The 12542-nt window shown below is 43.2% G+C and overlaps 1 protein-coding gene across 10 annotated transcripts in view; it reads right to left on the bottom strand.

Moving 5' to 3' along the window:
• Positions 1-11923, bottom strand: part of GPHRB (golgi pH regulator B) — a 47072-nt gene extending 35149 nt beyond the window's left edge. For 9 of the 10 annotated variants that reach the window (XR_015704528.1, XR_015704532.1, XR_015704531.1 and 6 more), the window contains exons 1-7: positions 11803-11923; positions 8939-8998; positions 7954-8057; positions 6331-6437; positions 5320-5421; positions 2044-2164; positions 1716-1796 (exon numbers count right to left, since the gene is read on the bottom strand). Coding sequence is in view for 1 of the 10 variants with exons in the window: in XM_087756252.1 (XP_087612378.1) it covers positions 1716-1796; positions 2044-2164; positions 5320-5421; positions 6331-6437; positions 7954-8057; positions 8939-8998; positions 11803-11844 (617 nt within the window). In the remaining 9 variants the exon portion in view is untranslated. Of the gene's footprint in view, positions 1-1715; positions 1797-2043; positions 2165-5319; positions 5422-6330; positions 6438-7953; positions 8058-8938; positions 8999-11287; positions 11336-11802 lie in introns of those variants that run through there. The other variant, XR_015704535.1, reaches the window with a different exon arrangement.
• Between the last annotated feature and the right edge of the window lie 619 nt (positions 11924-12542).

Raw genomic sequence — 12542 nt, 5'->3', positions numbered from 1 at the left:
AAGCAATGGTGTCACAGAATCTAGACATTTCAAGCCTGAGGCTTAGTTATGTCATGCCTGCAAGGATGAGTATAAAGAACCTGCCAACCTTAGAGGCGAGTTTCCATAAGGCTTTACTTGATTACACTCAGGAAGAAGAGAACAATAATTCCTGTGCAAAAAGCATCAGGGAAAACAACTTTCAATTACTATCTCCCACTGACAAGGAAGCCAGTATGAATAAGGGTTGGTATGGGAAGAAATGTCAAGATCAGCAAAGAAACCAAAAAAGCTTTATGTTCTATTGCCTTAAAACGGTTGTGTGCATTGAGAAGTTATGATTTATGAGTACTACTGAAAAGGTGGCCAACAAGTAACTGACAGTTTATGGAACTATAGCGTTTACCCTACACTGTAATATACTCCTATTCCTACTTGTTCTGCCAAATGATTTGGATTGCATTTGAACTGATAAAAATCTAACTTTTTAAGCTCTGCTTTATATGAGCAAATATTCCAATTATGCAAGCCATTGCTCCCTGTCAAAGCAAAAAGAGAACTGAATCTACAGAACTCAAGCTTCTGCTGTTTCTTGCACATTTCTGAGACTACATAGTTTTGGGGGTTTTTCTGTTTTGGTTTTTTTAAACACAAATACATGAACTTCAGTATAATTCCCAAGCAATTAACACACTTTATGTGGCTCTTCATAATGGTTAGGAAGTTGCTACATTCAGAAGATTTCATGGCCACGGGAAGGCAAGAAAGTGCTAGTCATTTACAACTCCCAGACATCCTTCCTTTTACCCCAACATCACCCTCCTTGGACCAGAGGTCCAAAAATGCTGTACAAAACAAAAGAGCACAGAGTCAGAAGCAGCACTATACAATATATTTTAACTCCAAAGCCTGAATTTGAGTATGTTCTTAGTCAATTAAATCAATTAAACCTGAGTAATTAAATTTTCTCACTACTTACCACCTCACACATGACCACAAATACTGAGTTAACATTTGTTCACCACTTAACATTTTCAAAGGGGAAGAAAAAAGGTTATGCTTTAACTACACTTTCATATGCTAACACTGATCAGCAGATACACATGCTGGTGACTAATTCAGCAAGGTTAGACTACCTAAAAGCCCCCTTGTCATACATTAAAAGGTTCCATTAAAACATTAGTGCACCAAAAGTAAAGTTTGGGGGACTGCTGTGAGAATTCAGTGTCAGACAGTCAGACCTTTGAAGTGACTATGGTATATTTATTCCACACAACTAGTAAGGCACGTAATATGTAATTTGTAACAGCACACAAAAATCTTTTCAGTGTAAATAAAATTATATTGTTTCCAAAAGTAAGCTTTTTCACTTGGGGTACATGGAATAAGCTAAACCAACACAAGCAGAGTTCTGATGGCACGCTTGTGCACTACACCATGTTCACATTAGCAATGTTTTGCAATTCTACAAAATTTAACTAATGCAAACCTTGCCATTTGCAAGAATATAGCTGTGTCCACACCAGCACGCTAGCCTGCTTCAGCTTTGATCAGGAAACACCAGATCCACAGAGCAGGAGAGCACTCAATATGTATGAACCAGCTGCTGTACTGCAACCACCAGAGAGCGAGCCAGCTGTAGTGGCTTAAGTAATTTCAAGAACCTTCTTATACCATACTGAAAATACTTGAAAATACTTGAAATAAAACATTTCATACTACTGCTGCCTTCTCACCTTTTTTTCTTGCTAACAATCATGTCCATAGTCTGAAGGAGTCGTCGTTCCAAAGCCAGAATATCTGCATCTGTCACATTCCTGCAAAATGACAACACCCAATTAGGCCTGCTATCCCATTTCAGAGGAAATATGCACATGTCTATGAAACAAAGAAGAGAGAAGCCAAGTAGAATACGCTTCAGCAATGAGAATGGTTCTAGCATGTGGACATGGCAATAGCTAGATTCAGAAAAAAAGTTATGAAAAAAATTAAATCAATGCCACAGGAAAGGCAGAAGAATAAGCTCAAAAAGGCGGACAAAATATTTCACAAGGCTGCGGTTACCTGAGAAAGTAGGACATGTAAGTGTACGGACAGTTGACAGCCCCAAATCCTGACAGCAAAGCCATGAGTGTCACCCCAATCACACCCACACGGCTGATGAGCTGTTCTATAGACAGGATTCCTGAGAGGAAAAACACAGCATTAGTAACCTTGCTCTCTTCACTCTGCTCCCCACTTGGTGCCTTCAAAACACAACACACATACAGAGCTGGTTAATGAATCCAACTGCCCTCCCACTGCAATGACCAGAGGTAATACAAAATACAAAGGGACTAAGGAAAGAAAGAGGTAAAAAGTCTCCCTCAGAAAGCATGTTACCATGCTTAAAAACAAGAATGGGAAACTCTAGATATGAAGAAGCCTAAGACAGACCTGGAGGGGACTAACAGTCAACATTTTGTTTCTAAATTAATAAAACATTAGTGATTGCACTTTGCTAAGGTTGGAACACAGATCATCCACCAGACCCTATAAAGGAGGCACCTTCCACAAAGCCACTTCTGCAATAACCAGGATTAGAGTTACCGAACCAGTTAGTCTTGGCAAACTGGCCCCAAAATATCTGGACCATAGAGAGGAAGCCCTATACTGTCAATTGTCATGAGAAGTGACCTCTCCAGATCAGACGCAATTTGTGCTTGTAGGACAGCAGAGTTACGACAGCATGGGAAGCTTATGCTGCTCCTGGCTGTTCAGTATTCATCTTGTACACACACACGTTGTTGAGGTGACCACCACCAAGGCATTCCACCTGAGCACCAAATGGACTCTAAAACACATATGCACGTAATACAACCTGAGCATCAAGCCTGTGCTGTAACCAACACCAAGCACTGAAGTTGCATTTATTCTTCTCAGCCATTAAACACAGACCTCAACCTGTCTTCTCAGGATACAGTGCCATGTGCTACTAAACATCACTTGCTTTTTAGGGAGCTAGTTACAGAGCAGCTGCCACACACAGCACATTTGGAGCTCAAATGATTGCAAAGCTGAGATGGCCAAGCGCCAAGCCACATTTCATGCTTCAGAGAAGGGGAATAAATGATGAAAACAAGGCAAAAAGACTTCACAAAGGGAGACCGAGACACCCAGTCATGTGCAGCTGCATAGAGATTTACACCAGCTACAGAATGTGCTACAATACGCTGGCCTTTTGCCCCACACACTGTCAGACAGCAGCAGTTAAAACAGAGGTGCCTTCAAAATGACATGACATTCCACTGGTTAAAGCAATGCTCCCCCATAACACTCATAGCAACTCTACTCTTGTGATCAGGTCAGATAAAATGAATGTTTCATCAACCCAGATAAAGATAAGAGCTTTATTAGAATACTAGTATGTAACTGAGTAAAGCATAACCTTCCTTCTACTATGAGCTCCCAAACTCAGGTATTTTAAGCAAACCGCAGACCAACCAGGGCTCCTGACTCGAAGCCCTGACTGCCAGCGCATTTCCCAGCTGCAGCACACTGCCATCACCATCCCCAGGCAAGGCACCCCTGACGCAGGATGCCAGTGACAGTACTCGAAAGGGCCCCGCTAGCCAGCACAATTCCCCAGCTGCAGCACAGCACCATACATGCAGGTGAGCAGTGTGAGGCACACTGAGAAAGGCACTACAAGGAATGTACTGCAGTGTGAGGGGCTCGTTAAGCATGGCCTCCTGTCAGGTGTCCCTCCACAACAGGATCCTACCTGTCTGAACTGGGACACCGCCACACAACAAAGCCGTGCAGCAGCCTTCTCAGTACATGCAGGACAGCAGCACCCTAGCAGTACAGCAGGGAAAAAAAGCCTAGAATCCTTTCCTCTACCCTTATGTCTACACCTGGTAGGATAAGGCACTGTGCAACCGTTAAGTGGAGGTATCATCCTGTAAAGCAGAACCTAAAAATAGAAGACACCCCACTACCAGTTCTGGAAATCTGCAGTTGTTACGCAGCTTCACAGAACCTTTTCAGTGATCTGAAAAGGATTACCTAAACCTGATGGCAAAGTTCCCATTGGGTTATTATATTCTGCCAACTCAAGCACCTTCCACAACTCAAAGTGGATACATGTTTTTCTTGGCAATGAAACACTGGACAGAGGGATCTGCACTGTATACTAGCTGTTGCATTTCAGCAGCAAATGACACAATTACAAAACACAGATACACACTTTCTCTTAGGAAAGCTTTAGGATCACAGACGAAAGGGTGAGCAGACCCTACAGCAGTTGGTATCCTTCAATTTTTCTCTTACAGATCAGCACAAAGTAGCCTCCTAGAGATCAGAAAGATTAAGCTGACCATTATCTACACAGACAGACATATTCACCAATTTGAGTGAAACTGACTGAATTTCACCTGTTGAGAACAATATACAAACAATTTTCAGGTGCAGGGGATAAGGGCAACATAAGTTACACAGGAAACCCAGGTGACAAACAGCCTGCTTCTACAGCATTATAATCCTTTGGCACACTTAGGTGCCTGAAGGATTCAGTACAGTTAGGCACACGCTAACAAGCTCTGTTGGACCAAAACTAGGCCAAGAGCACACAGTATCTTCACACTATAAATACTCTTGGTTCCATGACTGCAACACAGAGATACTCAAGCTATTCTGCACATAAATAGCTCTGGCATCCAGCAGGTCTTTCCAAGTCACATTCTAGTACCACACAACTGTATTGCCTCTGGGCTCAGGCAGTGTATGAAGCTGTACTGAACCTACCATGCACTGCCAGACTTGTTGCTGGATACAGTCTATATAGCTCTGGTATTTAGGCACCCCGCCATGTTTTGTCAACTGGACAGCCACCTATGCTAAAGTGATCTGATTTCAGTCACAAGAAACAATAATCTGACTGAAAAAAGCCAGATGAAGGATTGGTTGTCGATTATCTCAAATAAATTACCTTTAGTCTCCACAAGAAAAGAAACAAGTGAATAAAAATTGTGATCAACTTTCTGTGGAGTTTCTGTGTTCTCAAAAAGTACACTGAGTTCTTACATACCCTACGTTCAGTTAGGACTCATTCTCTTCCCTGAAGTTCTCCTGTGGTACTGGAAGAAAACTAATGCAAATAACTCGGATGTGTCTGCCCATTTCTGTCAGTCTGACAACCTTCAGATTGCAGATTTCAAAGCAGAGCAGACCCTCAGTGGCAAAAACTACTTGCTACAGTCCCAGCTGTAGAGCTGAGATAACATAATAGCTCCAAGATAAAAGTGAGATAATAAAGCCTATTTTCAGGAGGGAAGGAATAAGCAAGAATACAAAACTCACCATGTTTTGGGCTGAGGATAGGAAATGGATCCCCCAACTTCCAGAAGAAATACATGAATGTCAACCACAGAACACATGCAAAAAGCAGTTTCCGTCTGTGCACTAACAGAGAGGAAAAAAAAACAACAGTATTTTAAAGATGTTCTTCCTTTAGGGCTTTTTCTAGCTTGCAAAATTGCTACATTGGTCCAAAAGCTGCTTTGAGCACAGGTGGCCAAAACAGGTGTCAGCTGACAGAGCTACAGCTAGCAGTATGCACCCCTTCACTTCCTACAGAACGAGCTATTTGAGACACCACCGTTTCTAAGAGCTAATGCAGCGACACACCACTTTGGCTTTTCCCTACAGATGCATGAAGAGGGCTGCATTGTGAATTGGGAATGACTTAGTTGCATCTTTCTTGTATGACCCTGAACGTGAAACTTCGAAACTTCATGCCAACACTACACATTTAATACTCCCAACCTACATGCCTAAATTTAATACAAGAAAGCGATGAATATCAACAGCTTAAGGGTAAATGTCCATTAGCGCATGGAAAAGGCCTTATCCAGAGAGCAGTAAGCAAAAAAAGCATAAGTAATTTATTGATCTTTTCTGCCTCTCCCTCAACAGTAATTCACTGAGTTTCTCTGCCTCATTTCTTTTACCCCCTAGCAGAACACCACCACCTTGCCAAGGGTTCCAGGGTTTGGCTGCAAGCTTAAAATTGTAAAGGAACAAATTCCAGTAACATTATTGTAAAGTGCTCAACTTTGTCAAAATCCATAAAGAAAAGCTACATTTGTTGGGGTCACATGAAGTATCTCCTAACTGCTCAATAAACAGTTCATGCTAAAGCATTAAGTTCCAAAGAGAGGTTACCTAGCCAGAAGCCAGAGGAAGGAAGGAGCTATGGGGATAGTGACCAACACATCTCTCTCTGTCTCAGAAAGAGTTTCTCAAAGTTATTTCTCATTTGTATGCATAGTCTCAAGTTAGCAGCCCCACTGCCATAAACCAAGTACTCACATAATCTGATATTGCTCACAACAAAGTAACCAATGTAGAAGGGTACCATGAAGACCAGGATGAGCAAAATGACACACAGGTTCAGCTTCCAGTGAAAATATCGAGAGCTAAAATAAAGCCAAAATACTGATTAGCATGCTATCATAACACAACAAATTTCCCAAAGACAATCACATGTCAATGCAATCCTTTCAACTACGCCAAACATTGGATAATATTGGCCTAGCATACAGAATATTCTGGATTTTGTTTGTTGTTTGGCTTGGGGAGGGGGGGTTGTTTGTTTTGGGTTTTTGTTTTGGTTTGTTTTTTAAAACAGAGCTCAAGAATGTGTATTCCAAAATTAACAACTATCCAGAAAAACACATTGAGCTATTTTATCAAATACTGTATTTTCTACGGTGACTAATGCCAGTTGCAGCATGATTCATTTGATTTACTGCTCATCTAGTTGAACAGTAAATCAAAACTAAGTATAAGCAGTAATTTTGTAATGAGTGGCTCAGTCAAAAAAGGGCTAATTCAAATTTAAAATATTAGAAATATTTAATGTTCATAATGCTACATGTTTCACTTCAAAGTGAGTTGTCTCATGTGCAAGACACTGCAAAGCAAGAATTTAAAAAATACACATATATATCAAAATGATCAATACTCCTCTGACCAAAGCAGATTAGTCAAATGCAGATGAGATTTATCTTGGCTGGACTGACTTTTCACTTAGCTTGAATAGAAAAATACATGTCCTGTTCCCAGTATTAACGCATATCCTCTTTATGCCCCAGGGAAGGAGAAATTATGAGGATCCTTGTCACTTTTTCCTAGCTAATTCAGAGGCAAACATTTTCATCTATATTGATGTCCAGCCCTTATTGAAGCTTATAAAAGCATTCTCCTCAGTGATCTCTCTGGCTGCAAGCTCTACAGATTAATAACATACAGTCAGAACTAGCATTACCTTTTATCAGTTTTGAACTTCTTGCCTTTCAACTCCTTTGACTGCTCTCTTATACTAGTATGATGAGAGAGAATAAATAGGAAACCCAGCTAGCCTCTACGTGTTACTGTTCTACCTTCTCTTTCCTGCTGACTTCTGAAGTAGATAGTTTTTAACATCCCCTTTATGTAGAAGTCCTCACCCTATGTCAAGGGAGGATGCGCCTTTGATTCACAAATACCCTATTATTACAGAAGTAGTTTTCACTCCATAATTAGCTTCACACCTTATTCACTGCTCTGACCACGACAGAAAAACTACTGCTTATAGTTTCTACAGTCCTTAACATCTGAAAAGTGCTCTTCAGCATGATCTGAAGCTTCACAATACTCCCATAAAAGAAACCATTTCTTTTAACTTCACAAATGGAGAAAGTCAAAGACTAATGCCTTGCCCTAAGGACCTAGACCACACTAATAGCAACTGCATGGAAAATCAGGAGCTTATGGCTTCTAGTCTCATGTTCTGTCAAAAAAACAAATCCTGCTGCTCAAACATCTTTGTTGAGCTGTTGACAATTTTCTCACATAATTTCCCCAACCCAAGACTGATCCATTCATTTAGAAGTTGGACTGAAGCTGCTGAACACAAGGCAGGCTAGTCCTTGAGTGAGCTCCCAGACTCACCTGCTGTTCAGGACCCCCAAAATCTCAAAGATGATGAGTTCAAACATAGTACAAGAGAAGGCAAAAGTCACAGAGAAGATCACCTGGACCACATACTGTCGCACCTGCAATAGAGAAAGCAAGCCAGAGACATCAGGCATTTCCATTCCCAGAATGGCATCCTGGTATCCCTCAGGTAACGAAAAACAAATCACAAGGTACACAACTGGGTCTCTTGCTTCAAGGCACCTTGCCCTTTATGTAAATGGGAAGAAACCAACAGCCTGTTAGGAATAGAGGGCAAACTCATAAGTTGCTCAGGACTACACTGATTGCAGCTATCAGCACTTTTACCGGAGATGCCTACACAGAAGGGGTGTCAAGCATGCAACGCCCTATATGTCAACTTGACTAATGACGGACCCTTGCTAACAGAGCTCTTTGGTCTTAACCTTAGATTTAAAAATAAGATCCATATCAGAAAAACTTTTTGGGTCTGAATTTGGCTCACACTTAAGCCATCTCTGACCTAGACTATATTCCCTCATACCCCTCTAGGGATATGATAATGTGACAGTTTTCTCTCATCCAGTCCTCACAAACAATTCAGCCACAATGAACACACCTCACTGAGGTTAAAGTTAACCACTGAATTTCATTTTGTCTCAAATATTTTACAATTACATAAGGCAGGCTTACTGAAGCAAAAGGCAAAATGGTTTTCTGTTATCCCTGCACCTCCTCCACTTTTTTTTTTTCCATTTATTTAACAGTAGCCAATATGGAAACTTTCACTGGCCCCAGGAAAACCCATTTCCTCAGATATCTAGGAGTCTTTCAAACAGAAGCACAAGAGGAAATGAAAAAGAAACTAACTGTAAAGCCAATTAAAAATAAGGTAAGAGGGCTTAAAGAAAGGAAGAAGGCCAGGTGCAGTTTTTAAAATATTTCTATAACTGGGAGTAATTTTTAAGATGTAGAATTGTAATGAAAGGCCCCTTCTCACCTCATAATCCTTGAAGAGCTTACGCATGAAGAACAGCCACCCAAATCCAAAGAACAGCACCTGCAGAAGAGATAAAGCACTTAACATTTGTATCCAGCAACTTGCAAAATACAGAGCTGCTTCACTACTGACTGTTGATGAAAGAAATGGAAGGAAAAAAGCTGGGCCAAAGTACCCAAGATCCACAAAAGATTAAAACTTGTCACGGTACCATGGAAAGAAGAGTATTGTAAATATTCAACTGTAGCAGACGCTGAAGGCTATGACTTTATGGAAGATCCACTCAAGACAGCCCATTTCTGTATTCCCAAGATCTCAGCATTCCTCAGCTGTTTCTTGTTTCACTTGTCTAATCTACAGAAGTAGAGCTTACAGTTTTTACAGAAAACACAGTAACAGAGGCAAAGTAAACACTCGAATGTCCACAACATACAAAGCTAGGGATGAGCAAATTTTATAAAAATACCTGCTGTTTCTTTAAGATTAGAAGTGCATTTGATTTTTATGGAGAGGTCTTAACACTAAATCTGGTTATACTCTGACACAATGTGAGAGAAAGGTGTTAAAAGCATCTCTAAAATAATGAAAAGGCAGTGTTGAATGCCTCAAACCACAATCTGGAGTTGCAGGAAAGCCGCGTAGAAAAAGTAGGTGAAGCAGGACAAGCCAATAATGCCTTGCATTTCAACGGCTCTCAGAGCTCTTCATAAAATTAGTTAGGTTTCAACACACACCTGAGTGTGTGATAGGTAACAGCTGGCAAAACTTGTTTGAGGAGGACTTCAGACTTTAAAGTAATTGATAGCAAAATGAAGAAGGTAAGATACTCCACAAGCCTCCTATCTACAGGTCATAAGTCAAAGAAGTATGATAAGCAAGTGATACTTACATAAAGTAATTCCACATTTAACAGTGTAAAGGAGGAAAAAGGTAGAGACAAACTCTTCAAAAAGAAATATGTAAAGTAAAAGAAAGAGATGAGGAGATAATCAAGTACAACAATAACAGAGGAAGTTATATATGAAGATTAGGTTTCCCTTTGCTAGGGACTATACAAAAGCACAGAAAGATATTATCTTAAGAGTTCACACTCTAAAACAGTGCAGATGAATGTGACACATTAAGTCAGAAAATTCTTGAGCGTTTGACAATTACATGCAGCAATTTAAATATCTACTGGATACTTTTGAAGATGATGGGATGATGCAAAGCTGCCACCACAAATGAAAGAAAATCAATTAGATAAGTTAGATCTTGGAATGCAAAGCAAATGATAGGGGCAAAAAATCAAAGCATTTATCAAGTAAGAGGACGTTGTACCTCTAATGGCCAAAAACTGTCCTGAAATCTGCCAGGAAAACTACAAAGTTGTGCATGAAAGTCTACATAAGATAACCAACTGCTGTTGAGAGGGGAAAAGTCCTCTTTCCTCAGCTCATCCCTCCTCATTACAGAACAAAAATTTCACACCAGCTCAGAAGTGTATCAGATCCCTCTGTGATCCAGTTAAACTTATTTAAACCAAATACTGGAGAGAGCACAAATAAGGGAGTATAACTGTGCAGCAAAGTGGAAGTAAAGAGGGAGCAGAACCTTTGCCTTTTGGCAGAAGCAAAAAGTTGGACCATCTCAGTTGCCAGAGAGGAAGAAAGGGCTTACTGAGGAGGGAGCAGGATAGCAAGGAGGAGAGGAAGGTCAAAGAGAACACAATGACAAGATAAATTACTAGCAAAGGAAGTTAATGAAGAAGGAGGGGGTGTTTCCTCCCACAAAACAATAAAATAGTTTCAGGTATGTTAAGACCACAACCTGCTTCGCAATGATAAATATAGGATGACATGAAAAAGTTTAAAGGGCTCCTAGGTGATTTAAGCTGGTGTAAAACAAAGCCTAGTTGAAAGATGACTTTGATGGCAGCAGAAAGAAAAAGCTGCAGGAAGTGCTGAATCACAGATGGATCAACGGAGACAGAAGCATTTAAGATAAAATAGTGGCATCTTTTTTAAGATTCCTTAAAAAAGAAAATGAAAAATCATGAAAAATCTTCCAAAGCTGTAAATGAGCAACCTCCTTGGTAGCAAACCAGGGGTAGAAGACACAAACAATTAGCCTTCTTGAAGAGTATCATAAACAAAATAAGTACTACACAGAGAACAGCAGAATGAACTTTCCTGCCTCTTCCAGCAAAGAAAAGTTAAGTTTATAGAGGGGGTGCAGCGTTACAAGAAAAGCTCCATTCCCTACAACCTTACTTACGGAACCTTTTTATGCATTACACGCTGACTTAACATTTGCACGAGAGCAACGGTCATCATGACACATAAGGGAGCGGCCTAAAGATGCATACACCTTTTCTTCTCCTGCAACAGGGGTTAGGCGGCAGAAAAGGGCGGGCAGCCATAACGAGACGACCCAGCAGCCCAACACCCCTAAACTTGCAGCGACGAGGTTTGGGGTTTTTTTTGTTTTTTCCACCTTGCTGCTGAGCAGCGGGCGGTGAACGCATTCAGGCGCGGGGTCGCTCCCTGCGCTCAGCAGCCGAGGCCACGGCGGCCCGGGCAGCGGGGCGGGCACGGCGGGCAGCGGGGCGGGCACGGCGGGCAGCGGGGCGGGCACGGCGGGCAGCGGGGCGGGCACGGCGGGCAGCGGGGCGAGCAGGGCCGAGCCGCTGCCGCCAACCCCGCGGCTCCGCACGCCCCGCGCGCCGGGAGGCTGCGCACGCGCGCCCGCAGGCACCGCCCTCACGCACTCCCAACGGCCGCTTCCTGAGAGGCGGTGGCAAGGGGGCCAGGCCCCGGCGAGAGCCACCTCGCCCCGCTCACGCCTCCAGGGCGGGGGGGCCGCGCCGCGCAGCAGCGGGGTACCTGGGAGGTGACCATGATGCTGGAGTCGATGAGGAAGCTCATGGCGGCCACCGGCGCCGCTTCCACCGCCGCGCGCCCCACTTCCGGCCCCGCGCTCGCGCCGGCGGCCGCAGTGCGCAGGCGCCCGCCTCCGCCCGGCGCACCGCCCTCGGCGGGGAGGGGCCGGGCGGGAAAATAAGCCCCGCCCCGCGGTGGGCGAGGCTGGCGGTGGGGCCGGGGCCTCTCCAGAGCGGGGGAAACGCGGGTGGGCCCGAGGGGTGGGATGTGCTGCCGCGGATGGCCTGCGAGTGGCAGCCCAAATCTGCCATTTTACCACAGCTTTGACTCCAGTGCAAGAGCTGGGCGGCAGCGGAGCACGGCACGCCCTGACCGCGCCAGGCCCGGCTTGCCGGCTGAGGGGAGGCCGATCTCCCACATGGGGCCCTTTCCATCCTCCCTCTGCGCCGAGGGAGAACCGGGCTGGGGGTGCCTGCCGGGCCTGGCCGTTATAATGTATCAAGGAATGGGGCCAGAAGGGAAATAAAAGTTCAAACAGGGAATTTCCTTGATGCGTATCGGTGTGAAAGCCAATCCTTCATGTCAAAGTCATGTCCCCACTTGAACTTCATGGCATCTGGGTCTTGTTTTTCCTCCTCTTAAAAACACACCTCACCGTTGCCACTCAAAACTCTCTGTATTTGGAATAATAAATCATACAGGAAGAGAAAGAATCAGGTGGGGTCAGTCAGGAGTTTAACAAA

This window comes from Nipponia nippon, unplaced genomic scaffold, assembly GCF_047370975.1.
Source record: "Nipponia nippon isolate SJK-2023a ecotype South Korea unplaced genomic scaffold, ASM4737097v1 scaffold_2, whole genome shotgun sequence".
Lineage (NCBI taxonomy): Eukaryota > Metazoa > Chordata > Aves > Pelecaniformes > Threskiornithidae > Nipponia > Nipponia nippon.
The sequence above is the reverse complement of the archived record's forward strand: the minus strand, read 5'-3'. Positions and strand labels throughout refer to the sequence as shown.